At 46.0% G+C, this 26,755-nt stretch overlaps 1 protein-coding gene and 1 long non-coding RNA gene across 2 annotated transcripts in view; one reads left to right on the plus strand and one right to left on the minus strand.

Moving 5' to 3' along the window:
• Nucleotides 1-26,755, minus strand: part of LOC309536539 — a 253,860-nt gene that overhangs the window by 34,318 nt on the left and 192,787 nt on the right. The gene's annotated exons all lie outside the window — the stretch shown is intronic.
• Nucleotides 14,317-25,985, plus strand: LOC309536377 (C-signal-like). The gene is made up of 6 exons (XM_082230568.1): nucleotides 14,317-14,495; nucleotides 16,440-16,491; nucleotides 18,118-18,305; nucleotides 19,538-19,693; nucleotides 22,272-22,382; nucleotides 24,654-25,985. The coding sequence occupies exons 1-6, from the start codon at nucleotides 14,355-14,357 to the stop codon at nucleotides 24,765-24,767; spliced, it is 762 nt and encodes a 253-aa protein (XP_082086694.1). The 5' UTR covers nucleotides 14,317-14,354; the 3' UTR covers nucleotides 24,768-25,985.

Here is a 26,755-nt window from a genome sequence, read left to right on the forward strand (position 1 = left end):
TTGGAGAATAAAAAATAATTGTATGGTTTTGTTTGATTTGTTTTTCTTAAGAATAATATTTTCCCCTGGTTATTGTTGTTATTTTTTGTTTGTGGGAAAGTAATTAAAAATGGAGGAAAATTAAACATATACCCTCTAATCTCTTGCATCTCTACCTGCTAACCCCCTTCCCTTTATATGAACTGTCTGTCCATTAGTCTACCCATCTCTGCCTACCTGTCCCCCCCCCCCCGCCTCGGCGGCACCGCTGAGGCATCTACAGAAGCCCTAGAGAAGTTCTTAAAACACAGGCTAGAAGTGACACAAATGACCACCTAATCCAAACGCTCTGTAAAAGCCACCAGCCAACAAAGCCTGATCAGCTCAGCGACCCAACAATACCCAGGAATCACCACTGCCACAACTCCTAACCATCACACGCCCAACCCCAAGAGGATGCCAAGCCAACCTCAAACCAAAACCATCAGGGAGACCGAGATGACACCAACCAGGGAGATGGCAAACAATGCTAAGATGGTAACTCCCCTTCAAGATGATGACCACCCAATAACGAAACGAGATCTAAGGGAAATGGAAGCACGATTAGAAGAAACACTGAAGGCCACAATGGCTCCCATGCAGGTACTAATCAACAATCTAACCTCCAAAGTGGAAGCTCTAGAGAACAAGAACCAAATGCAAGAAAGAATAATAGAACAATACCGGGAGGAGAATGCACGTGTGAACAAGAAACTGGACGAACTGGTAAACCAAATGGAAGCAGAACACAACGAGATGAAAATTAAGCAAGCCGACCTTGAAGACCGCAATAGACGTTGTAACATCCGCTTCCGCAACTTTCCTGAAAAAACAGAGGAGGAAAGCCCAGCAGACCTAATTATACGCTGGCTGAAAAACACAATCCCAAGCCTGAAACTTGAGGCAGATGACTTGGAGAGGGCTCACAGAGCCCTAAAACCTATGCCAAAACCCAGCGCCCCCCCAAGAGACATCATTGTATGCTTCACACGCTACCAAAAGAAGGAAGAGATATGGCACCGACTCAGAAACTCAAGCAACCTTCGATATGGAGAAACCCCCATTCTGGCCCTACAGGACCTATCTCAGGATACCCTAAACCGGAGGAAAAGCCTGCGCCCATGCACCCAGCGTCTCCAACAAGCAGGGATCAAATACCGATGGGGCTTCCCCTTCCGCCTCATTGTAACAACGAACACAACACAACACATGGCTACCAACATACCTGAGGCCCTGCAACTACTAAAGAACCTTGAACTTGACCTCCCGCCAGAATGGAAACCGACAAACCCACCAAGTGACAGCCCCAACCACAAGGAAACAACAGCAAACAGCTGGACAACGGTACAGAAGAAAAAGATACAACAGAAGCGGCGCAACAACGCAAACCAATACAGGCAAGCATCATGCTCAGAACCGTCCCGCCGGCCATACGACACAAGAAACCAGACCAAGATCAACCAAACCAACTCATCGCAGATGGACAACCCTACAACAACAACAACCCCAGCCGAAAGAAGCAACCAGGAAAAAACCACAAACTGAAGGACTGGTGATTTCCCCCCCCCTTTCCCCCCAAAAAAACATAGATTTAGTTAACACCATCAACATCCCCCCCAGCCCCGCACCCCCACAGAAATCCCCACCCCAACACCAGTCCAGACGACCTCAACCACATTCCCCATCACCCACACCTTCAACATCCTCATACTCCATACTAAGGAAAAACAACTCCAACCTTAATAACACAATCCACAATCAGGCTAAAATCTGATACCCAACCAGCACTATGGTGGCACCAGAGCGTACCAACACCCACATCCCCACCCCAACACACCAACAATGTTGCTTATAACACTGGCAACATTGCTTATGAACCTTATACCTGACAGCAACACTACAAAGTCACTTCACACTGTCTCGCTGATCACCCCCTATCGCAAACAACAGGGGGGATGGCCTGTCCTTGAACACGGCCTTCCACACCAGCTGAGACCTAGGACCAACTGGCTAAATGCCAGATGGCCTAAAATACCCCAAACAAACACCTATATGACTACATATAGGAAACTCCCTACAACTTACCCCCTACTCTTTAACCCAAATCTCACTCTAATCCTACTAGCCCCCCACCCACCACACCCTAGGTCAGCGCAACCCCACTGGCTCTTTAAACAACACAAAGAGAGAGACACAAGACAACCCGAACGGGTTGGCAGGGAATCGCCCCACATAATAGATAAACAAAATGGCTAACCTAAAAGCAATTACATTAAACGTGAGGGGGCTGGGAAACCCCATCAAAAGAAAACGCATCACCTCATACATAAACACCATGAAACCACACATCACCTTCCTACAAGAAATACACAACCCACCCAAAGGCAGCAAACTCCTGAGCGACCCCCGCTTTAGTCAACAGTGGGTCGCACGAGGCTCAGGGAAAGCCCGTGGTGTAGCCATAATACTCAGTAGGGACCTGAACTTCACTGCCACAACAGTCCTCAAGGACAAAAAAGGCAGATTCATTTTCGCTAAAGGGACACTAGATGGCAAAATCAAACTGACAATCGGCTCCATATATGCCCCAAACACGAAACAACTAGAATTCTTCCAGAAAACACTAAACAAATTCCTCTCCTTCTCTGAAGGGGAAGCAATCCTAGGAGGGGACCTCAATCTAAATATGAAAGGTATATCCCTGAAAGATATCCACCCCACAACCCCATGGGCAACCTTCCTCCGAAGGAAACCCCCAACAACCAGGAACTCTTACAAGTTACTAAAAATGCTAAAAAACAGGGGTCTCTACGACATTTGGGGTGAGCAAAACCCGGGAGACATCAGCCATACATTCCAATCGGGACGCCATGATACAGTGTCCAGACTGGACAGCATTCTACTCACACAGGGTCTGATCCCCTCAGTAGAATCAACAAACATAGGTAACATTAAAATCACAGACCACGCCCCAGTAGAAGTCACTGTTAAAATAGGAGAAGGAACACAAACCACCCCATCATGGTCCTTCAGTCCCATCCTAACTACAAACAAACAAATTAGAGAGAGTCTCACAAAAACCCTCCAAAACTACTTCAAAGAAAACGATGTAAACAATACAACAACCCCCCTCCTATGGGACGCAATGAAAGCGGTCACCAGAGGAGCTTGCATAAAAGAGAAAACATTCCTTAAAAAACAAACCTCCTCAAAAATTAGCAAAATAGAACAAGACATCACAGTATTCCCAGGGGAACTGAAGGAGGCAGTGGTGCGTCCGCTCTTAAAGAAAACATCATTAGATCCTTTAGATCTATCCAATTACCGCCCGGTTTCAAATCTTCCATTCCTGGGTAAGGTGATTGAGAGAGCGGTTGCTGAACAGCTTGGTAGGTTTCTGGATGAAACATCTGCTCTCGACCCATTCCAGTCCGGCTTCCGCGCTGGTCATGGGACCGAGACGGCTCTGGTCGCCCTAACAGATGATCTCCGCAGGCAGCTGGATCGAGGCGGGTCGGGGCTGCTGATTCTTCTAGACCTGTCAGCAGCCTTTGACATGGTCGATCACGAACTCCTGGACCGCCGCCTTGCTGACGTGGGGATCCAGGGCACAGTCCTTCAATGGCTGCGCTCGTTTCTCTCCGGTCGGGGACAGAGGGTGGCGCTTGGGGGGGAATTGTCATCGCGCCACTCCTTGGTGTGTGGAGTGCCTCAGGGTGCGATTCTCTCCCCGATGCTTTTTAACATCTTTATGCGCCCCCTCGCCCAGCTTGTCCGGAGTTTTGGGCTGGGTTGCCATCAGTATGCCGATGACACCCAACTCTATCTGTTGATGGATGGCCATCCTGACTCGGCCCCAGACACACTGATCAGATGCTTGGAAGCTGTGGCTGGATGGTTACGTGGGAGCCGGTTGAAGTTAAATCCTTCGAAGACAGAGGTCCTCTGGCTGGGACGGAGCGATATGGGATTGAGGGGGCAACTCCCGTCTCTTGCGGGGGTGCAATTAGTGCCAGCATCATCCGTGAAGAGCTTGGGTGTAATCTTCGATACCTCCCTCTCTATGGAGGCGCAGATTACAGCTATAACAAAGGCGGCATTTTTTCATCTCCGCCAGGCTAAGCAGTTGGCTCCTTATCTCTCTCGCCCTGACCTAGCCACTGTGATCCATGCGACGGTCACCTCCAGACTGGATTATTGTAACTCGCTCTACGTGGGGCTGCCCTTGAGACTGACCCAGAAACTCCAGCGGGTGCAGAATGCCGCAGCGAGACTCCTTACGGGGTCTTCGCTGCGAGATCATATCCATCCGGTGCTGTACCAGCTGCACTGGCTCCCGGTGGAGTACAGGATCAGGTTTAAGGTGCTGGTTTTAACCTTTAAAGCCCTATACGGCCTAGGACCCTCGTACCTACGGGACCGCCTCTCCTGGTATGTCCCACAGAGAAATTTACGGTCTGCAAATAAAAACACCCTAAAGATCCCAGGCCTCAGAGAGGTTAGGCTGGCCTCAACTAGAGCCAGGGCCTTCTCGGCCGCGGCTCCAATCTGGTGGAACGCTCTGTCACAAGAGACTAGAGCCCTGCAGGACCTGGCATCCTTCCGCAGGGCCTGCAAGACAGAGCTGTTCCACCAGGCCTTTTGTCAGGGCGCAGCCTGACCCCCTCCTCTGGCAATCTGCACAAAAATTTGCTTGATGGTTGCCATTAATTTGATTTTAATTTGATTTAATTAATGTTATAATGAATGTTTTAGAATGTTGAACTATTTTTATTGTTGTTAGCCGCCCTGAGCCCGGCTTCGGCTGGGGAGGGCGGGATATAAATAAAATTTATTATTATTATTATTATTATTATTATTATTATTATTATTATTATTATCACGCTACAAACAAACAGGATCTAAAAAACTCCTCAAACTTATAGAACAGAAAAGGAGAGAACTAGACTCCTTAGAAATCAACAAAACAATGATCAACATTCTATACTCTAAACAACGTTTCTATGAATATGGAGGGAAAAACTCCAGATTACTAGCAAATAGATGTAGGAAAAAAGCACTCAAAACAAGAATACACTGCATCACCAAAAAAGACGGCAACATAACATTCTCCCCCAAAGAAATAATTTCAGAATTTGCAGAATTTTACTCCAACCTATACACCTCCCATAACCCACCAGAGAGGGAAATCAAAAAATTTCTAGCAGGACTGACCATGCCTACCCTAACTGATGAGGAACAGGAATTCATGGATAGCCCTATCACCCCAGAGGAAATAGATGCGGTCCTCAAAAACTTGAAACCACACAAAGCCCCAGGCCCAGACGGCTTCACAGCAGAATTCTATAAGAAATTCAAAGAACCCTTGATGCCCTACATGACCCGCCTATTCAACGACATCATAAAAGGGGGCCCCATCCCCAAAACCTGGACCCACTCCAAAATAGTCTCCATCCCAAAACCACTAAAAGACAGCCTCAAAGTAGAATCATACCGCCCAATCTCATTAATAAACCAAGACTACAAGATATTCACATCAATCTTGGCCAACCGCCTAAAAATCTTCCTACACAAGTTAATAGCCCCAGACCAGACTGGCTTTGTCCCTGGCCGCAATATAACAGACCCCATCAGGAAACTACTGAACCTCATCGAACACAGCAAGGCAACCAAACTCCCATTGACAATTATGTCCCTAGACATCCTCAAAGCCTTTGATTGCTTGGAGTGGAAATACATACTAGCAGTACTAACTAACATGAAATTTGGCCCCAACTTCCTACAAATCCTCAAACAAATATACTCCCAAGCCTCAGCAAAATGCAGAACTAACAATATGGATTCTAACACTATAGCTATCCAAAGAGGCACGAAACAAGGATGCCCACTGTCTCCCTTCTTATTTATCCTGGCTCTGGAACCCCTAGCAATCCGCATCCGAGCAGCCACAGACATCAAGGGAGTGGAAATAAAAGGCAGGACCTATAAATTAGGGCTCTTTGCAGATGACCTAATGGTCACAACACCAGACCCCGTAAGCACAGCAACCTCCCTAATCAGAGAACTCAACGCATTTGCAATGGTGTCGGGCCTACAGGTAAATTTCACAAAGTCAGAAGCTATGTGCTTCAATACCCCTCCTCACACCCAAAAAGAACTCACGAAGGTCACCAAAATAAAACTTTGCCACACCAAGTTCAGATACCTAGGGGTACAAATAACCAGAAACCTCAATAAATTGTACCTCCACAACTACAAGCCCCTGTGGCGACAAATTAACAAAGACCTAAAGAGATGGAATAACATGAACCTCACTCTCTCAGACAAAATAGCCATGATCAAAATGATCACACTCCCAAAACTAACCTACCTATTCCAAACCCTCCCAATCTGGATCCCCTCAACCCAACTTCACAGTTGGCAGAGAAAACTACACTCTTTCATCTTCTCACATAAAAAACCAAGAATAAGCCCCAAATACCTGCACCTCCCCACCTCAGAAGGAGGATGGGGAATCCCCAACATAGAAGCATATTACAACGCCAACCAAATACGCCATATAATCCCATATATACTAGAAGATGAGACAAAACAATGGGTACACCTAGAGAAGGACACAATTGAAAACACCTGCACCACAACATACCCACTCCTCCCAAACAAACTAAAGAAAATTCCCACAACACTTAACAGGTACACACAGACCATGCTCAAAGCATGGAAAACACAAATAGGCAAACTATCCCCAACCCCATCCCCACTAATCCCCCTGGCATACCACCCATTATTCCACCATGCAGCACAAAACCTCAAGATAAAAACCTGGCGAACCAAAGGCTTGTATCGCCTAATAGACTTTTATAAAAATAACAAACCCTTGTCAACACAAGAAATACAAGACAAACTAGAAGACACCCAAATGCCCTGGTTAACACAACACCAACTACATGCCCTCTTAAACAACCCAACAGTAAAATCAGCAGCAACTAGGCCCCTGACAACCTTCGAAAACCTCCTTCTAACAACAAAGGGAAACGGTAAAGGGATGGTATCCGCAATATACAAAATACTACTCCAAAATCTCGCAAATCCCCTAGACGCAATCAAAAATCAATGGGAGAATGACATAGGCTATGAGATAAACCCCACTCAATGGACCAGAATGTGGTCTAAACCCCCCTTTAAATCCATATCAACGAAAAGAAAAGAACTCACACTGAAACTCACCTACAGGTGGTACCTAACACCAAGGAAACTAGCGCTAATACACCCAGGAACCTCACCAAAATGCTGGAGAGGGTGCACCTCCACAGGCACATACTTCCACATGTGGTGGGAGTGTCCCAAAATCCAACTGTTCTGGACAACAGCCATACAAGAAATTTGTAAAATAACTAAGCAAGTAATAGACACCACCCCAGAATTGGCCCTACTAAACATCTTCCAAGACAACAATGCCCATTTACACCACAAAGAACTCATAACCCACCTGCTCTCAGCAGCCAGAAACACCATAACCAGACACTGGAGAGACCTGTCAGGAGTAAGCATGGACCAATGGTATCAAATAGTATGGGAAACAGCCCTACTAGAAAAATTAACTAATAAACTGAAACTGACACGGGGACAAACAGAAGAAGATGCCTTCACCCCGGTATGGCTCCCCTTTATCACACACACAGCCCAACAGGACAATGACAATAATCCACCAACAGCATACAAATCAATATGGCTAACCTGATCCAAAACACCCACCCACCTCACTCACACACGAAAACAAAGATCACCACAGCCAATCACAAGCAAACAATCACACCCTAGGCCAACCCCAACCTCTCTCACCACCAAAGGAACACAAGTGAACAACAAAAGCACGCTGACACCAAACTCTACATACATTAAACATAATAGAAACACCGCCACCCAATCCCACCCTTATCCATCTTCCCTCTCTCCACCCCCCCTTCTTTTTTCTCTCCTTTTTTATTTTTATTTTTATTTTTATTTTTATTTTCTTCTCCCCCTAATGCCTCAACAAATGAAACAGATTTGTAAAAATGTTACATGGGGAAAAAATATATATGAGGCACTACACTTCTGTAAAACAAGAAAATCCTTAATAAAATATATAAAAAAAAAAACAGTGAGTCCGTAAGTGACTGTGGAGGCCAATTCTGGATCCACACATCCTTCCACAGTGGGGACAAAGGTTTCCGGGTGGGAGTTGATCACGGTGAGGGTTTGCCAAGCGTGCCTTCCTCCTAGCACGTTTCTCCCTTTCATCCTGAGTTTGAGTGTCTTCAAAGCCCATAACACCTTTGGTAAACGCTGTTTTCCAATTGGAGCGCTCGCAGGCCACTGTTTTCCAGTTGCCAGTGTTCATATTACCGTACATTTTTTTTAGATTTGCATTCCTTCTAGTTATCTATTTCGGTGCATGCAAAAGCCAGGGAAAGGGCTTCTGAGGCAGAACTCAGTCAGGCGTCTTCACAAATCCTTCCTTATTCATGTGAAATTCCTCCCCGCTTCCCTTTCTTCTCCCAACAGTCTCCAGTAGAGAATCAGTACCTGTCACAGATGGGGATGGGTGCTGAGTGCCAGTTCTCAGCACATGTGTGTGTGCAAATATTTCAAGGCACATCAAGCACCATAACCATCAAGGGTAATATTTTGATGGGAAGCTGCTGGAAGGCGTTTGGGAAGCAGAGATGTGTGTGAAATTGTCAAAGCATGTGAGCTGAGGAAGGATTGCAGAAGCTGCTGGCAGTTGTTTCAAGGATCAGTCAGAAGTCTTATAAAACAATAAACTATCTATACAAGCTTTCTTTAACTGCTAATTCTCACGAACCCTCCTGCTCTCTCCCTGTACTTTAAGTCCTGAATCACTTCTTGGAAGCTGTTCCCTTAACCTGTGCTCTCTCTCATTGGGACTCACATGTGCTTGCCTTTGCTCTACATTTCTAGGAAGAGGTCTAGGATTTTCAGGTCTGTGTCCAAGCGCTTATTCCCCACCCACCCCCCACCCTCTGCTGTTTCCCCTGCAAAAATCCGCTCTTTAATGCTGGACTGGAACAAAGAGTAGTCCGTGGAAAACCCACAATGCTGCTTGCTCTGATTCAGCGGTAGAGATTGGGTTTTACTGGGGAAAGTGGACAGTTGAAAGAAAAACACTCAGACACAGACCTAGACAAAACGCAGAGCAAAATGTAAGTGTGCAGAGCCCTGAAGTTCCTCAGGTTAAGGACTTAATTCGTTCTGGAGGTCCGTTCTTAACCTGAAACGGTTCTTAACCTGAGGTACCACTTTAGCAAATGGGGCCTCCCGCTGCTGCCCCGACACTGCCACACAATTTCTGATCTCATCCTGAAGCAAAGTTATTTACCTGAGGTACTATCTCTGGGTTAGTGGAGTCTGTAATCTGAAGCATCTGTAACCTGAGGTACCACTGTACTACTGTCCTAACTCCTAATCCTTTTACGTAGTTCTACATAACACGGACACACCTTTCCTTTATAACTTTAACAAAAGAAACCAAATATTACAGCTAACTATATAGTTTAAAAAGTCCATATACAGTACCCCCTTGGATGTAGACATCATCTTTTAAGTGATCGGCTTCCTGTACTAGCTAACCTGCCCGGGTCTTTATCAGTTTTGCCACAGGACATGTAATTCTTTCCTGAAATCTGTGGTATCCAAACAGGATGGAGAGAAGTGTGAACGCTCATTCTACTTGTGCACGATAAGTCTCCAGGCTGCAGGCCAGTTGGTGTGGGCCAACTCCCCCCCCCCCAGGTGTCTGGTCAAAACTGATTTATTTTGGGAGACCTGAATTGCTTCTTGCGTGTTTTATTCCAGCCACCATTTTTCTTCTTTTCTTTTTTGAGATTTTAAATTTCAGGGGTTTAAAATTGTGAAGGGTTGACTTGTTTTACATTTGGTGTGTTGTGTCATTATAGGACCGAGGGTTGGTTTGGATGATGCCTGTGGGTCCCAACCAAGCCAGTGATTTAGTATTTGGTTAGAGTGTAGTTTGTAGTAGGGGGAACTGCAGAACTGGCGGAACCAGTTTCTTTGTTAAATTACTCCCCCCCCCTGTCCTTTTCTATAAGCACCTTGCCTTTATAGCTGGGTCACCTTCCTTTGTCTCCCTTTGTGTCTGCAAGGAGGTGACGCCATTTCCCTTGCTTTGTTTTTATAGAGCATGAAGTGAGAGAATGAGGGATTAAAAAGTACAAAACCAGTCCTGTAAAGTTGCCATCCTTTGGTGCTTAATTTATTGTGGGTTCTTTAGGAGCATGGGCAGGGTTGTGATTGCTTTTAAATTAACACAATTTTAATAGTACAGAACAATCTCCTCCAAATTTCATAGAGGAGAGTCTAAAGTAAAAAAAAAGGCAAGCCCGAAATATTAATCCGTCAGTACGAGCCATCAGGAAGTATCAAAATTCAAGTCCACAATGTTCATAGCAGCCAGAAAGTTTTGTGTCACCTGGGAGATGCCTTTGTATTTCATCTTAGCTCATGTAAACAATAACACCAGGCCACAAAAGAATCTTTATACTGCATTCTTTTAGTCAGAGGTTGATTATTTGTGATTTTTTCCGACTTGCCAAGCCATCTTATACCAGTTAACAAACATGGCGCCCTTTAGGTCTTTTCAACATCAAACAACTAGCCAGGCAGCTAGGAAAAGATAGCCAATTCGAGGTTTGAAATGACAACGGTAAGTCCAGTCAAAGGCAATTATGGGGTTGTAGTACTCATCTCCCTTTCAGGCCGAGGGAGCCGGCGTTTGTCCACAGACAGCTTTCCGGATCATGTGGTTGGCATGGCTGAACCGTTTCTGGCACAATGGGAACACCATGACGGAAACAAGAGCACACGGAAACACCGCTTACCTTCCCACCACAGTGGTACCTATTTATCTACTTGCACTGGCGTACTTTTGAACTGCTAGGTTGGCAGGAGCTGGGACAGAGCAACAGGAGCTCATGCCATCGCGGGGATTCAAACCATCAACCTTCTGATCGGCAAGGCCAAGAGGCTCAGTGGTTTAGACCACAGCGCCACCCATATACTGGGTTGTATCCAGTGCTGGTCTTCCTCAGAGGGGTCTCACTGGATACTCCATCCCTGCAGCGAGATGTCTAGTGCTTGCTCAAGTAGGAGATATGCCCTCTGGGTACCCTTGTGGTTCTTGTTTCTTTGGGAGAGGATCCCTTGCGCAGGAAAGGCCTCTCCCTCAAACCACAGGTCCGCCATGTTCCCTGTTATTGGTTTTGCTGTCCGGATTGAGCTCAAGCACACACAACATGTGTGAGCACGCAACACTCTCCAGCAGCTGGCATCCCTGAACAGCTCCTGTTGTGTCAACAGACTTTTGAAGAACGCCAGAGCGTCTGGCACCAGAGAGCTTGACTGGTGTGCTGACAGCCAGGATTAAGCAAAGAGCAGATTCAAAGGCGTCTTAAGCCATTAATGAATGCTCCGATTGGCAAGGCGGCAAAAGCTGTCACCAAAACAGCCCGACGACGTGGGGAAGGCTGGGGTTTCCGTTGTTATGTAGGATCTAGCTTTGGTGCGAGGAAATGGTGGACCTTCATATGTGGCTGAACTACGACTCCCATCATCCCCGGCCATTGGGCCTGCTTGCAAGGGCTGATGGGAGCTGCACTTCAGCAACATCTGGAGGGTAAAGGTTCCCCCACCCTCAGCCTTGGCCAACCTGCTGCCCAACAGGTATTTTGGACTTCAGCTCCCCACAGTCCCAGCCACAGGACAGGGATAGCTTAACGAATGTTATCTTTGCTCTGGTAACCTCAAGGTTAGATTCCTGCAATGCGTTATACGTAGGGCTGCCTCTGAAGATGGTTTGGAAACTTCAGCTGGTACAGAATTCAGTGGCCAGGTTGCTCACCGGAGAAAACATTCCTCTTTAACCAGGCCTTTGGCTGATTGACATCCAGTGCCCTTTTAAAATGTGTTTGGGGGGGGTGTTATTGGGTTGCTTTGTTTTTGTTTTGGTTATGTATTTTGTGTTTCTGTACTGTGATTTCATGTTGCAACCATCCTGAGACCTGCGGGGGTCTACAAATTCAATAAATAACAATAACATATAATAGGAACATAAGGAAGCTGCCTTATACTGAGTCAGAGTTAGCCCATCAAGCTCAGTAATGCCTACACTGACTGGCAGTGGCTCTCTGGGGTTTTAATCGTCTCTTCCAGAGCTGGGTGGCAGGTGGCTCTGTGGCTGACGCAGGTGGCGCTGTGGGTTAAACCACAGAGCCTAGGACTTGCCTATCAGAAGGTCGGTGGTTCAAATCCCCATAACGGGGTGAGCTCCCGTTGCTCGGTCCCTGCTCCTGCCAACCTAGCAGTTCGAAAGCACCTCAAAGTGCAAGTAGATAAATAGGTACCGCTCCGGCAGGAAGGTAAACGGCTTTTCCGTGCACTGCTCTGGTTCGCTAGAAGCGGCTTAGTCATGCTGGCCACATGACTTGGAAGCTGTACGCTGGCTCCCTCGGCCAATAAAGCGAGATGAGCGCCACAACCCCAGAGTCGGTCACGACTGGACCTAATGGTCAGGGGTCCCTTTACCTTTACCCAGAGCATGCTAGGGATCAAACCTAGAACTTACTACATGCAAATCTGCCCCAGGCTGAGACTGCTGAACAGACTCTGGGGCTAGGGGGAATTCTGGGGATCTGCCACAGTTGCCATGCCAAGAGGGACTATGCTCCAGCAGGTTCCCCGTTTCGTTGACCCTGGGTTTGCTCTCGGGTGGATAAGCACAGATCTGCAGCCATAAAGAGCCATGGTGACTCCTGCCAATTGTTGTCTTTATGGGCCGAGACCTTTCGGAGTTGGCAAGGTGTTTGGCATTGCATGCCAGACGCCCTTTCCCATGGGTGTGTCACTGTTTGTGAACTGTGCAGAGTGAGGACAGTTATTTTTTTTTGGCAATGCCAGTTGGATTTTTACAAAAAGTGGGGGGGGGGGGAGAGAGTATAAAGCAAAGTACAGTCATACCTCGGGTTACAGACACTTCAGGTGGTGTTTTTTCAGGTTGCGGACCGCCGAAACCCAGAAGTACTGGAACGGGTTACTTCCGGGTTTCGGCGGTCGCGCATGCACAGAAGAGCCAAATCGTGCTTTGTGCATGCGCAGAAGCAATTAATCATAACCTGCGCGTGCGCAGGTGGCAAACGCTGCAGGTTGCAAACGTGCATCCCGCACAGATCACGTTTGCAACCCGAGTGTCCACTGTACAGAACTCAATATCAACTTTTTAAATATCTTTAATATCTTTATATGTCTATCTCTGAAATTATGTATCAATATTAATATTAATATGGATATGGGTATCGATAGATATCTCAAGGATGAGTTGGGTTCTCAGTGTGATTTCAATTTCAAATACTTTAAAACTTCTTTCCCCCGATAATTTTTCACTGTTCTTTTTGTAAACCGTTTTGAGGTTTGCTTGTTTTACAATCACATCGCACGAAACGATGATTAAAAAATGAATATCTCAGAAGGGGGTTGGTGGTGTTTATATTTTTGGACACACGCCATACCCTCCAACATTTCTCCCATGAAAATAGGGATGTCCCATTCCATAATGATAATTTTACTACTTATACCCCACACATCTTGCTGGGTTGCCCCAGCCACTCTGAGTCCGAGCAGCTTCCAACATATATAAAAACACAATGAAACATGAATAAAACTTCCCTATACACAGGATTGCCTTCAGATGGCTTGGGGGGGTCAGATAACTCCAGTGCTTTTTTTCTTTAAAAAATGTTTAGGGGTACTCTCATTTTCCTACTCATATTGAAATACTGCCTCTCAATGAGGCCAAACTTAGATTCAAAAAATGTCTAGGGGTATGCGTACCGCCAGAAAAAAAGCACTGGATGACTCCATACCTTCCAACATTTCTCCATTGAAAAGAGGGACATCCTATGGAAAAGCGGGACAATCTGGAATCAGATCAGAAATCAGGGATTCTCTAAATCAGGGAAAATAGGAACACTTGGAGGGTCTGACACGCCTACATATGCAGAGTGCATAAAGGCATCAACCAGAGCTCACGTGGGATCCCTTTTTTGTAGGACTCCCTTTTGATCAGGAGGCGGAAGCGGAGAGACTTTTTTGCCGCATCAATAAGTAAATAAACAAAAGCCTCTTCTCGCCTGGCTCACCGAACGGCGTCAAGATTCGGAGGGGCGTGGTTTGGGGCGGGGCCTCGCGGGAGGGGGCGTGGCCCTGCTTTTTAAAAAAACCTCCTCGGCGCTCCCAAAAGTGGAGGCTCCCTGCGCGCTGGGATGGATCAAGCGCTCTGCCGTTCCGTGCTCATCACCGGCGCCAACCGGGGCATCGGCCTGGGCTTGGTCGAGGGGTTCCTGGCTGCCTCCCCCTGCCCAGAAGTCGTCATCGCCACCTGCCGGTGCCCTGAAAGCGCTCAGGTAAGGCGGACGCATTTCCCTTCACCTGCACGCACCCGAATCCCCCCAAGCCCACCTGGACCAGGATCCTGATCCCTCCCAGTGGCCGGCCAGGTAACAGAGTGGTGTAGTGGTTAGAGGCAACGCCGGCCAACGGGGGTTCGAATCCTGACCCCCCTCCCGCCATGAAGATCACTGGACGACCTTGGACTAGTCACAGGCTCTGCCAGACCAGCCTAACTCGCAGGGCTGTTTTGTGAGGATGAAACAGAGGGCGGGAGGAGATGAGATTTGCGGAGACCGCCTTGAGTTCCTTGGGAGGAAAGGGAGAATATAAATAAATATTGAGACCCTCCTCTCTCTCCCCCCTCCCCAAATCTCAGATCTGGAGAGAGCATCCTAAATCATGCTTCTTATGCTGATAGTTTTGGGAGAAGCTATAATTTGGGAGAAGTATAATTTTCCCTAGGGGGTGGAAAGGCTACAGCCCAGTTAAACCATCGACAGGAGAAGAACGGTCTTACCTAGGCTGGATTCAGACGCAGATAAAAATTGAGAGGCAGGCGGTTACAGTCCCTTGCCGCTGCCCCATACAGACATGCAGCATATTGGGGGTCCTGTTGCATTATGTCAGGATTGCAATACCGTAAGTACCGCCTCTCTCCATATGAAACCTGAGATCATCATCTAAGGCCCTTTCCTGTGTGCCTCTGCCATGAGAGGTGCAGAGGGTGGCAGCATGAGAATGGGCCTTTTCTGTGGTGGCTCCCTGCTTGTGGAATGCTCTCCCCAGGAAGGCTTACTTGGCACCTTCCTTATAAAATGCCCCTCTTCAACCAAGCCTTTGGCTGATTAACACCCAATGCCCTTTGAAATGTGTTGTGGGTGGGTGGGGGGATTATTGGTTCCCCCCTTCTCTCGCAGCCCATTGGCTGAGCATTGAGGGGATCCAGCCTGCCAGCCCAGAAAACCCACCCCCAGGTGAGTCACCCACTTTGGTTAATGCCGCTTATCTCATGGGGCGCTTTCAGCGTTACTTTCTGCAGGGTTGGATTGGTGCTCTTTTATGAAGAAGTAGTAGTAGTTTGGATTTGATATCCCGCTTTATCACTACCCTAAGGAGTCTCAAAGTGGCTAGCAATCTCCTTTCCCTTTCTCCCCCACAACAAACACTCTGTGAGGTGAGTGGGGCTGAGAGACTTCAAAGAAGTGTGACTGGCCCAAGGTCACCCAGCAGCTGAGTGTGGAGGAGCGGGGAAGCGAACCCGGTTCACCAGATTACGAGTCCACCACTCTTAACCACTCCACCACACTACACCACCTTTAATTAACGAGAGTTGCCTGTGTTTATGACATATACCCCAAAACCGTCCTTTTCAAGACAAGCCTCATCCCAAACCTGGCAATCCTGGAATGAGACTTTATGCTCTGATAACACTACAATTCTTTACTTGGACTCATATTATTTTTCAGATCTTTGCAACTGGGCTCATTCCACATGCCTGCTTTATGGTTTTCCTTTTTCATCCTTTAATTTTTGTTTGTTTTCCCCTTTTTATTTATTGATACTTGTTCATAAATGTACAGACGTTCGTACCCATTACAAAGTGTACTTTTACAATACGCTGAAATTAAAACAGCTGCTTAATATAGCAAAGAGCAAAGGCAGAAAGAAGCAAAGGGGGAAAAGAGACCGAAAGAGAGAGAAAGCAAAAGAAGAGGAGGAGAGAGGAGATTAAAGAAGCATTTCTATTATGTATTTTGTGGTTTTTATATTGTATTTTTATGTTGTGAACCTGCCAGGGATCTATGGAAGAAGGACGGTAAATACATTTAATAAAAAAGACAAATAATAATAATACTATTGCTATCCTTTGGGTGGAGGAAGGCTGGCGAGCGCTGCCATTAAAATTCATTTAGGCAGATGGGATGTCCACAAATGTTGGTCTTGTTCTTTCTTTCTAGGAGCTACAGAAACTCTGCAAGCAGTACAGCAACATCAGGGTTTTGCCGCTTGGTAAGCAAAAAGTTTCCTCTTCTGCTCTGCGCCTGACGGCCCCCATGAAAATATCTGAAGCTTGGGTCTCCAGCTGTTACTGGACTGCAACTCCCATCATCCCTGACCACTGGCCCTACCAGCTAGGGATGATGGGAGTTATAGTCCAACAACAGTTGGGGGGACCCGAGTTTGAGAGACACCGAAAGAAATAGGATTGTATCCAGTGTTAGTCCTGCTCAGAGTAAACCTGTTGAAACTGAAAGACGAGGGGATGTGACGACTCCCCTGTTAGGAAGTATGGGATTTTCTATTTGAGAGAAAGGTGAATCAGAGGTGGCAGGACTGAAATTTACAAAATGGCATGGAGATAGTGGATAAGGAAATGTTTCCCTCCCTTATTCAGAAAGAGTGCATGTCTTTTCTTCTTCTCTCGTAACACGAGAACTTGGAGACGTCCAATGAGGCTGAAAGCTGGAAGGTTTAGGACAGGTGAAAGAATATATTACTTCATGCAGTGCATAGTTTAGCTATGGAACTCACTGCCACTGGAGGCAACGATGGCCTGCCACCAACTTGGATGGCTGTAAGTTGGGTCCTGCTTGTGGACTTCCCTTGGGGTCAGCTGGTTGGCCACTATGAGAACAGGGCTCTGGACTCGATGAACACCTGGCCTGATCCGGCAGAGTCTTCTTATGTTCTGAGCATAATTAAGACGGGCCCATTAATTTCCATGGGTCTACTTTGAGTAAAACATTGGTTACAAACAACCGTGGGAGAAAGGCCATGAATTGCACATCATTTGCAAATGCAAAGAACAACAACGAAGAGAACAAATCCCAATCGTTGACCGATTTCCATTCTTGCACACAGACCAGCATGTGAACTGCAGCAAATTCTACTTTGTTTCTCTGCAGAATTCTCTGACATCCCTAGTTGCCAGTCACTATAGACAAGGCTGACATTGTTCTGGAGCAGTTACTCCTTAACTGCTCTCCTCCCCACCCGCTCTGGACACCTCGGTGAGAGAGCTATGCAGAAGTTGACAGGTTCAGTCCCCAGGTAGGGCTGGGGATGTCTACTGTCTGAAAGCCCGGAGAGCTTCTGCCAGTCAATGTAGACAGTATTGGGCTAGATAGACCGGCAGTCTGACTCTCTCTATTATGCTGTTGGAAATCAAGCCTTTATCAGGAGAAACTGGCAACTCTCCCAGGCACCCGGCTTGGTCTCCTGTTGACCTCTCTGTCTGCTTTAACGGCAAGATCCAGGCAGAGGTCGCGATAGGCGATCCTTCTCAGTGTGAGAAGAACACACCCCTCTTTCCTGCCCCCCCCCCCCGGGCAGGGGAAAGAGATAGACAGAAACGTATTTACATGCCTTTATTTCTGTCTTTGCAGCGTTACAGAAAACATGACTGCTCTCTTCAAACTCTAGCAGTTGAGAGAGAACAAACACTTCCTGTTCAGCTCATATTACACTCTGAGCTAATTCCGGTGCCCTCTGCACTGTGAATTGACTGTCCCTCTGTTTCCCAGTGAACAGTCCCAACATTCCCATTATGTTTTGTTTTCAAGCTACCAGCAGCTCGTGGCTGCATTGCTTCAATATCGTAACATGCATCATCTTCTCCTGTGTTCTCGAATCCAGATGTGGTTTCCGAAAGCAGCATCAAGGAAACGGTCAAGAAGGTGGAAGACATTGTTGGGGGAAAAGGGCTGAACTGCCTCATCAACAACGCTGGCATCAATGTCTTCGGTTCTCTGGAAGACGTCACCACGGAAGCCATGCTCAGGACCTTCGAGACCAACACTGTTGCCCAGCTAATGCTCTCCAAGGTAAGAACAAAGTCGGTAAATCTGGCATCTACCATGTTCGCCCGGGACAAGTAGTCCTCTGCCGCAGGCAAACAGCCAGGGACATTTAACCAACAGTAGTTCTTCTGTTTGGTTGCTAAGCTGCCTGTTGCTTAACCTATTTTGTAAGATTTATATATCGCTAGAGTGTTAAAAAAAAGCTCAAAAGTGCTCGAACCTGTATGTGGACCTGTCAGCTTTGCAGCCTTAAGGCTGAGTTAACATGGGATGGCTTGGGAAGAAGGTAGATGTAGGTCCGCAGGTGGTTTGCTCTGGTAGAAGAAGGGCTGTAGCTCAGTGGTAAAACATTTGCTTTACGTGCAGAAGGTCCCTGGTTCAATCTCTACCAGCATCTCCAGGCCAGGCTAGGAAATATTCTCTATCTGAAACCCTGAAACGCTGCTTCTAATCAATGCAGGCAATACTGGTTAGTTGAGTCAATGGTCTGATCTGGTGCAACACATGTCCTACATGTCTGTGACTGGCAAGAGTTTCTGACTCCCAAGTCGCTCTAAACAATTATTGTCTTCCCTCCCCCACCCCACTCATCTAAAGTATGTTCCTAGAATTCCTTATACACGAGAGCTCAGATAAAAGTTGCACTTCAGTCTGTACCCAGCGTATCACTCATATTGGCTTGGCACAGATTTTGCGTCTGCCTCCACACCTGGTTCCTGTAGATGGACTCTGGGGCTCTAGCAGAGAGGCAGTCAGTCATTGATGTCTTGGGAACTCCTCATTGCAGCTCTGTTTCACACAGGTGGTCATGAGAAACAGTCCACTGTGAAATTGGCTGCAGAATTTCACTTCAGTGAGAAATCACAACTTTTGATCGTTGCTTTTTTAAATCAAGTTTCTAGTCCTTATGTTCAGTCGTCGTTGTCCCCCCCCCATAAATTAATATATAGATAAATAAATCGAGTTTCTATTCCTTTGGACCCGGAGGATCGGTTTGAATCTCAGAACTGCCTGAATCTCAGAAGCTGGAAGAATTTCCAAATAAGATTTCTCAGGAGATAGGAAATAAGAGAATATGCAAACTTGCTTTAACTTGCAGAGTGTATTCGCCCTTTTGTAGGATTTGCTAACTTGCTGAAAGGTTATGTTTTTATTTGTTTTAAGGAAATGCTAACCGTGTGCTCTTTTAAAAAATACGTTGCCTGTGCAGACATCACCTTCCGATTTCCCCGTTAAAAATAAATAAATTCCTTTAGGCATTTCTGCCGCTTTTGAAGAAAGCTACCAAGCAAAGTGCCACCATGGGGTGTCACCGTGCTGCAATTGTCAACATGTCATCCATCTCGGCCTCCATAGGGCTTGCAAAATCCAATGACGTTTACCACACGATATACCCTTACAGAATTTCGAAGGTGAGTGTTCTTAGTAGGTAATTATATTGGGAGAATGGAGAGGGGGCGGGCAGGGGGGGAGTGGGAAGAGATGTAAGATAACTTTCAAAGTGATGCTACTCCTAACTTGGTGTACACCTGTTGAAGTTAATGGATCTACTCAGCAGTGCTCCAAACCATGAATCCTTAGAATGGATGGGCTCTAACTCAGTGTTGGAGCATCTGCTTTGCATGCAGAAAGTCCCTGGGCTCAGTCCCCACCATTTCCAGGAAGAGATGGGACAGACCTTATTAATCTGCAGGAGGTAACTGGACCTATTTCACCTATTGACTGGGAAGAAAATTGGAATATAGCTCTGAAGGTAGCTTTAGATACAGCTCAGTCTATCTGAAGGACTATATTCTCCCGTAAGAACCTGATCAGGCTCTGAGATCTTCAGGGGGAGGCCCTTCTCTCTTTCCTGCCACCCTCACAGGCACCCTTGGTGGGGATACGGGAGAGGGCCTTCTTGGTGGTGGCTCCCAGACTTTGGAACTCCTTCCCTAGAGAACCTGGACTGGTTCCCTCCTGGCTCATCCCTCTGCTGGCAGTTGCTGTGAACCACAGGAGGGGAGAGGGCTCTGGTGTTCAAACCCTGCTTGTGGGTTTCCCACGTACATCTGTTTGGCCACTGTGAGAGAAGAGGATACAGAACTCGATGGGCCATTGAGCTCATCCAACAGGCTCTTCTTATGTTCTCGATGGGATGGGAACCTAACTGCACAATAAGAAAGGAAGTCGGCAAGGTAGAAGGTAGTGAACCAGGATACAGAGGTGACTGGGTTTGCACAAAAGATCATCTCAAATTCCAAAGAGCTAGCGTATTTCCATAGCTTGATATCCTCTGCCCAGCCAGTAAAAGTTGATTTCCAAATAGTGGTTCCAGTTGATATCATCCCTCTGGTTATATCTGCAGAGCTGGGTTCCCACCAAACAGATCTAATTTGACACCCGTTTTTATCTCCAAAGGGCCATTAAGGGTTTTTTAGCTCTTCTAGGGCGGAGATGAGATTTTCAGAGGCAAACAAAATCATTCCTCCTGATGCGTTCTCAGCAAGTCAGCTACAAACAAACACCTAACATTCCCTAGCCAGCCAGGGATTCAAATATTAGGTGTTGCCTTGACAGGAATCATATTGTATTAGTTGAGGAAGGTTGCAGCACACCCTCTGCAAATTTAAGAGCTGGATTAAAATACGTATGAAGAGAATAGAGGACAAAGATCTGAGCGCTCTTATCGCCTCTTGACGCAACGTGAGATTTTAGGGTCAGATAGGAATCCCCGGTATTTTTCAGCCTTTTATGGAGGGGCATCACTTCAGACTTTTATTGTAGGTAAATCTCTTGGAATGTGGCAGGACTAGCTAACAAAATAACTGATGAGGTGGTTACCCCTTTGAAGAAATATTACACGACCGGCCTCCAAGAAACCAGGATTGGCTTGGACCAGACTGACATTAATATGAAGGGGTTTAATTATTGGATAATACCTGCCCACAGGTTGCTAAAGTATGGTCTTGGGGTTTTGTCACATGTGTATCTTCTAGATATGATACATTATATGATTTGTGCTGTATTTGTGATGTTCTGTTATGGTTTATTATGCTGTTGTTGTTTATGGTTTGTAAGCCACTTTGGGATTCATTTGAATGAAAAGCAGCATAGAAATGCAATCTGTCAATCGATCCTGATTTTTCAGCAGCTTTTGATTCACTCAGTCATAATTGTCCTTGAGACAAGGATTGATAGAAGATTGCTGATGCTGATGCAAGGACTTCATTGGGATACCAAATTCCATCCAAATTATGATAGAATTTATCTCTAGGAAGAGATCAGTAGTCGCCACTTGAAACTATGCTTTCTTCCTTTGTTTTATTTATATTTTAAATGAAAACACTCTGTCTGATCTTGATAGTTTGGGATAAAAGTTGGCAGAGAGTGAATTGGTTCACATTAGCTGAAATGCCACATAACCTCCTTATAATAATTTATTTTGAGTTCTTTTTAAAAGGCGGTGGACTGCTGCCAACATTAGTCTTACGCAGAGTAGATCCATTCAGATTAATGGGCAGGATTTAAGTTAGCTTCATTAATTTGGATGTGTCTTATCTCAGCAAAATTTAGCTATAACTCTATATCAAGATATGTGTGTAGGGGGAGTGTTAATGCACAATTGCTATTATTAGAAATTTAAAAAAAGAATAATTATCAGTGGGAACTCCTACGAGTTGCGTTCAATGAAGTTTTACTCAGAAGACTCATTCAAATTAATGAACGTGACGAAGTTAGGTCTATTAACTCCAATGAGTCTGCTTTGAGTAGGACAAGCATTGGCTTTGACCCGATGTTTCAAATTCCTGATATTACTGACGTGTTGTTTGTTGCTTAAAAGTGGTTCATTGCTCAATAGTAAAAGAATTTTGCGGAAAGAAAAAAGATGAGTTGTCATAGAATTGTCGAGAATCTTTTGCCCGACGTGGGGCTCAAACCCACCACCCAGAGGTTAAAAGCCTCATGTCATCTAACTCTTTCCACCTCTCCCCCTGACCTCCCTCCAAGGCGGCACTAAACATGCTCACGAAGTGCCTTGCTACAGACCTGAAATTGGAAGGGATCCTCTGCATCGCCCTCCACCCAGGCTGGATCCAAACGGATATGGGAGGGACAAAGGTCAGTAAAGTCAATCTTTTCTCCCCCACTCTTGTTTAAGTAAGTTCTTTGCCCGCCATGTGTTGTTGTTCCTGACGGTATTTTCATCCCTCCCATTGCAAGGCTCACCAGATCCTTGTGAGAAAGAAAGGAGGGGGCAGAAGCTACTTTTCCAGACTTCCATCTCCAGTACTGTGTGGCTTTTTCTTTGATCTGTCAATAATAATAATAATTTATTATTTATACCCTGCCCATCTGGCTGGGTTTCCTCAGCCACTCTGGGCGGCTTCCAACAGAATATCAAAATACAATAATATATTAAACATTAAAAGCTTCCCTAAACATCTTGTCTAGAGACAAGATGGCAGTATGAGAGAGCTGTTTCTCTCGTACATGTTTAAAGGTAAAGGGACCCCTGACCATTAGGTCCAGTCGTGGCCGACTCTGAGGTTGCGGCGCTCATCTCGCTTTATTGGCCAAGGGAGCCAGTGTACAGCTTCCGGGTCATGTGGCCAGCATGACTAAGCCGCTTCTGGCGAACCAGAGCAGCGCACGGAAACGCCGTTTACCTTCCCGCTGGAGTGGTACCTATTTATCTACTTGCACTTTGACATGCCTTTCGAACTGCTAGGTTGGCAGGAGCAGGGACTGAGCAACGGGCGCTCACCCCATCGCGGGGATTTGAACCGCTGACCTTCTGATCGGCAAGTCCTAGGCTCTGTGGTTTAACCCACAGCGCCACCCGCATCCCACGTTTGTTATGTTCTTTTATTTGTTTAATTAGAAGAAATAAATTAGGTATGCAACAAAACCTCCACAGCTTTGCTTCCGTTACCCTGCTGCATTTGAGGTGCTCTCATGAGCAAATGTGAGTCCACAGCACCAGAACCTACTCCTCGGGAATGCTGTGTTCTGTTCCTGCATTCCTGTGATCGGAAGGTCAGAGAAGGTGCTCCCGACACCCAGTACATGCAGGCGTTGAAGGCGTGGGCTGTACATGGGTGTACGGAAAATTCCCTCCGTTTTTGATGTTTGGGGTGGGGTGGGGTGAGTGTCGATGCTTTACGTCGCCATTCCTTGAGCTTGTTTGCAGGGTGGTGTGTGCCAAAGACACAAATTCCCTTTCCCTTAAAAAACTGGAAATCTGACAAACTTCCATCTACGCAAGATTGGATCCAAAAATCGACTGAGTATGCGGAGTTAGATAAAACTTGTCTGAAAAAAATAAAGAATAAACCAGAACAGGTGTTTGTTTCAAAATGGGAAGTCTTTAAAATATATTTCAAAAACAACTGCAGAAGTTTAAACTCTGTTGCAGCATTTGGCTAATTTCAGTAGTAGTATCAAGAATGGTGTGAGATCAAAGAAAAACTAAGAATCAGTTAAACCATGATAATAGTTTTTACCAGCAATAAGTTATATGTAATTGAATTAAGGAGTAGACGGGAGGTCAGGTCTGCAGTCAAAAGACCTCTTTTCTTTTTGTTATAATGCTTTGTGTTTTTTGTTTTACTTGGTTTATTATTATTTCTACTTGTTTTTTGTTCAGTTTTGATGTATGGCTTTTTTCACTGTGCATTAATAATATATATTTTTTTAAAAGGAAAGGGGCAGACTGATCAGTGTCTTATGAACACGTAACATTGCCTTGCACTGATCCAGCCCATTTTTCATCCTTCCATTTATCAAGGGAGGCTGACACATTGGGGTGCAGGGGACCCCAATGCTTCAGTCTGCCCTCTGCCAGGTCCCGCCTGCCTACTAACTTACAACCAGTCTAGGTGGTGGCCCTGCCTGCCAGCTGTTGCCCCTTGTAGAATTCAGCGAGGAGGAGGACGGGGGCAAAACTAGAATGAGTTGGCTCTGCCTATTGCTGGCTCTAGCACCACCTACTGTTGGTCTCCCTGCCTTCCGCCCTACCAGTTGCCACTGCCTTCCAGTACTGTCCTGGCCCCAAAATGGCAACTAGGCATTCCGTTTTGGTGACTGTAACCCTGGTTTAAGGAGCCGTTTGGTGCCTAGCTTATATATCTGAGTTTCTAACACTGGCTACCAATGGACTACTAACTGAGGCCATTTAGGGCTTTAAAGGTCAGCACCAACACTTTGAATTGTGCCCGGAAACATGCTGGGAGCCAATGTGGGTCTTTCAGAACCGGTGTTATGTGTTTTATGTGTGGGTCTCCTTTATTTTATTTTGAAGGACACTGCTGCTGTAATAAGCTTGCCCTCTCTCTCTCTCTCTCTCTCTCTCTCTCTCTCTCTCTCAACCCTTCTCCTCTGTTCTCCTAGGCTCCGTTGAAGGTGCAAGATGCTGTCCCATCAATCATCTCTCTTTTAGCTCAGCTCAGCGAAAAAGACAATGGTGCTTTCCTGGATTGGGAAGGGAAAACCTTGCCCTGGTAGCAGTAGCTCCTGGATTCCAAGAACCTGAAGCAACAGCTTGAATCTGGATATACACATTTTAACAGGAATGGACTTTGATTTGCTCACTGGTGTTCCGCCTCACTGTGTTTTTAACATACACGTAGCAATAGCTGTATTGAATGTGGTCCAAAATCCACCTCCGTCCATCGTAGCTAGTAGCTGTTTGACAGGCCTCCCACATAGGAAGCTGCCTCATATCACGTCAGACATTGGTCCATTTAGTTCTGTATTGTCTACACTGACCGGCAGCAGCTCCCTAGGGTTTCAGGAATGGGACATTCCCAGCCCTCGGTATGAGTTAGGCCAGGCTGCATCCATAGCTGGGACAAGTATTCTACCACACAAGCAATCAGAAAACTGTCTCAGCCTATCAAAGCATGGATTACCTCAGCAAGGATCATGCCAATCTGATTAGTTGCTCGGCAACACCTCCACTCTGAGAGTTCGTCTGGCTGTCAATAGTGAACACTTAGCTTACTAACTGAATGATCCCTGCTATTGTATTCCCAACAAGGTCGTGGTGAATAGTGTCCAAGAGGGCTCAGATTAATTTGGATACTCAAGACAGAAAATCCCACTGGTGTATTTCCTCTTTCCTGGTAGTAAAAATACAAAAAAATAAATAAATCATTTATTAGTCGCTTCCCACAAGGCATCACAAAGCAATTTACAACATATAGTCCATAAGTTTATCATTCTGGCCAGAGGCCATGACAAACTTGTAGCAATAGTATTAATAAAATAATACAGAACACACATCTATAATATAGGCCAACGTCTATGATGTAACAGAGGCAAGATAGCAGAGATACCAAAAAGCTTAAATCTAGCTTGATTTCAGATTAAACCTCCGAATCACCACCACAACTTATAGTGATTTCATCTATTTCATTTTTCCTTATTTATTTTGTATCCAGTGCACAGAGGGCCACTCTGTGTGTTGCAAAGCTATTATTGTCACTCATAAGAAATGGAAACATTTCTGTCAGGGTATACCTGCTTGATTGTGTGAACAAAGGTTTCAGAACGTGATCTTGGGTCTATATAAGGTGCAGGCTAACAGATAATGAATGTCTTCCACCTGAGGCTGACCACAAATACAAAGTCTATCTGCGTACAGGACCTTGCAGCAGTCATCCCAAACTGCAGTGGGAATCACTTGGAAACGCAGCTCAATAAATACATTTCTTAAGGAAATTGGTGAGAGTCTGGTCAGATAACTGAAGTGAAGGCACAATACAGGTGTTGATCATCATGTGAGCTGCGCACAGGTGGGCTGAAGCGAGCTGCTGGCCAGTCCTGTGGAGCCTCCTTTTATTGAGACAAATATGCAAGCTAGGCAGATACATTTTGGGCCGTGACCTTTACACATCTTCCGTCCCGAGATTGTGGGGTGGTACAAAGTTATTTTGGCACCTGTTTCCACAGTGTCATTTCCCCCTTGCACAGTGTATGACGAAGGAGACAAAAGGTCTCGGAGGCAAAGGTCAGGACAGGACACCGCCGACTACTGAGACTGCAAAAGGTCAGACAGAGGGAACGATGTTCCAACAGCCGTGGCTTGTCTGGGGGGGGTGTACCCCGCACCCCAGGGTCACACGTGCAGGCAGACTGTGACTGCCTGCTGGTGGGGAATGTGCTCCCTCTGGACCTCACTCCCCACTCCGCAATTATCCCTACAGATAACTATCTCTAAAATGCTCTGTTCTCAAGAGCAGATGCCAAGGGGGGAATCTGGTGTTTGTAATTAGTTGCGGGTCCCTTCAAAATTCTATCCAGAAGTTCCAACCCCGTAGCTGACACTTAAAGTCAATGCAGAGCTCAGTTCTGGAAAATAATAATAGTCTGAAACATCTTGACAAGGTGCTTTACAGAGTTGCTTATCACACAATTCTATATTGTACAGCAGAGGGGGGGGAATGATTGGCATGGTAGAAATTCTTTTAATACACATTAACTAAGCACAG

This window comes from Podarcis vaucheri (genome assembly GCF_965113315.1).
Source record: "Podarcis vaucheri genome assembly, chromosome: 7".
NCBI lineage: Eukaryota > Metazoa > Chordata > Lepidosauria > Squamata > Lacertidae > Podarcis > Podarcis vaucheri.

Coding starts and splice junctions, on each gene's coding strand:
- LOC309536377 (XM_082230568.1), top strand. CDS start 14,355: ATGGATCAAGCGCTCTGCCGTTCCGTGCTCATCACCGGCGCCAACCGG. Junction 18,306..19,537: donor CCCAGCTAATGCTCTCCAAG/GTAAGAACAAAG, acceptor AAATTCCTTTAG/GCATTTCTGCCGCTTTTGAA. Junction 22,383..24,653: donor CGGATATGGGAGGGACAAAG/GTCAGTAAAGTC, acceptor CTGTTCTCCTAG/GCTCCGTTGAAGGTGCAAGA.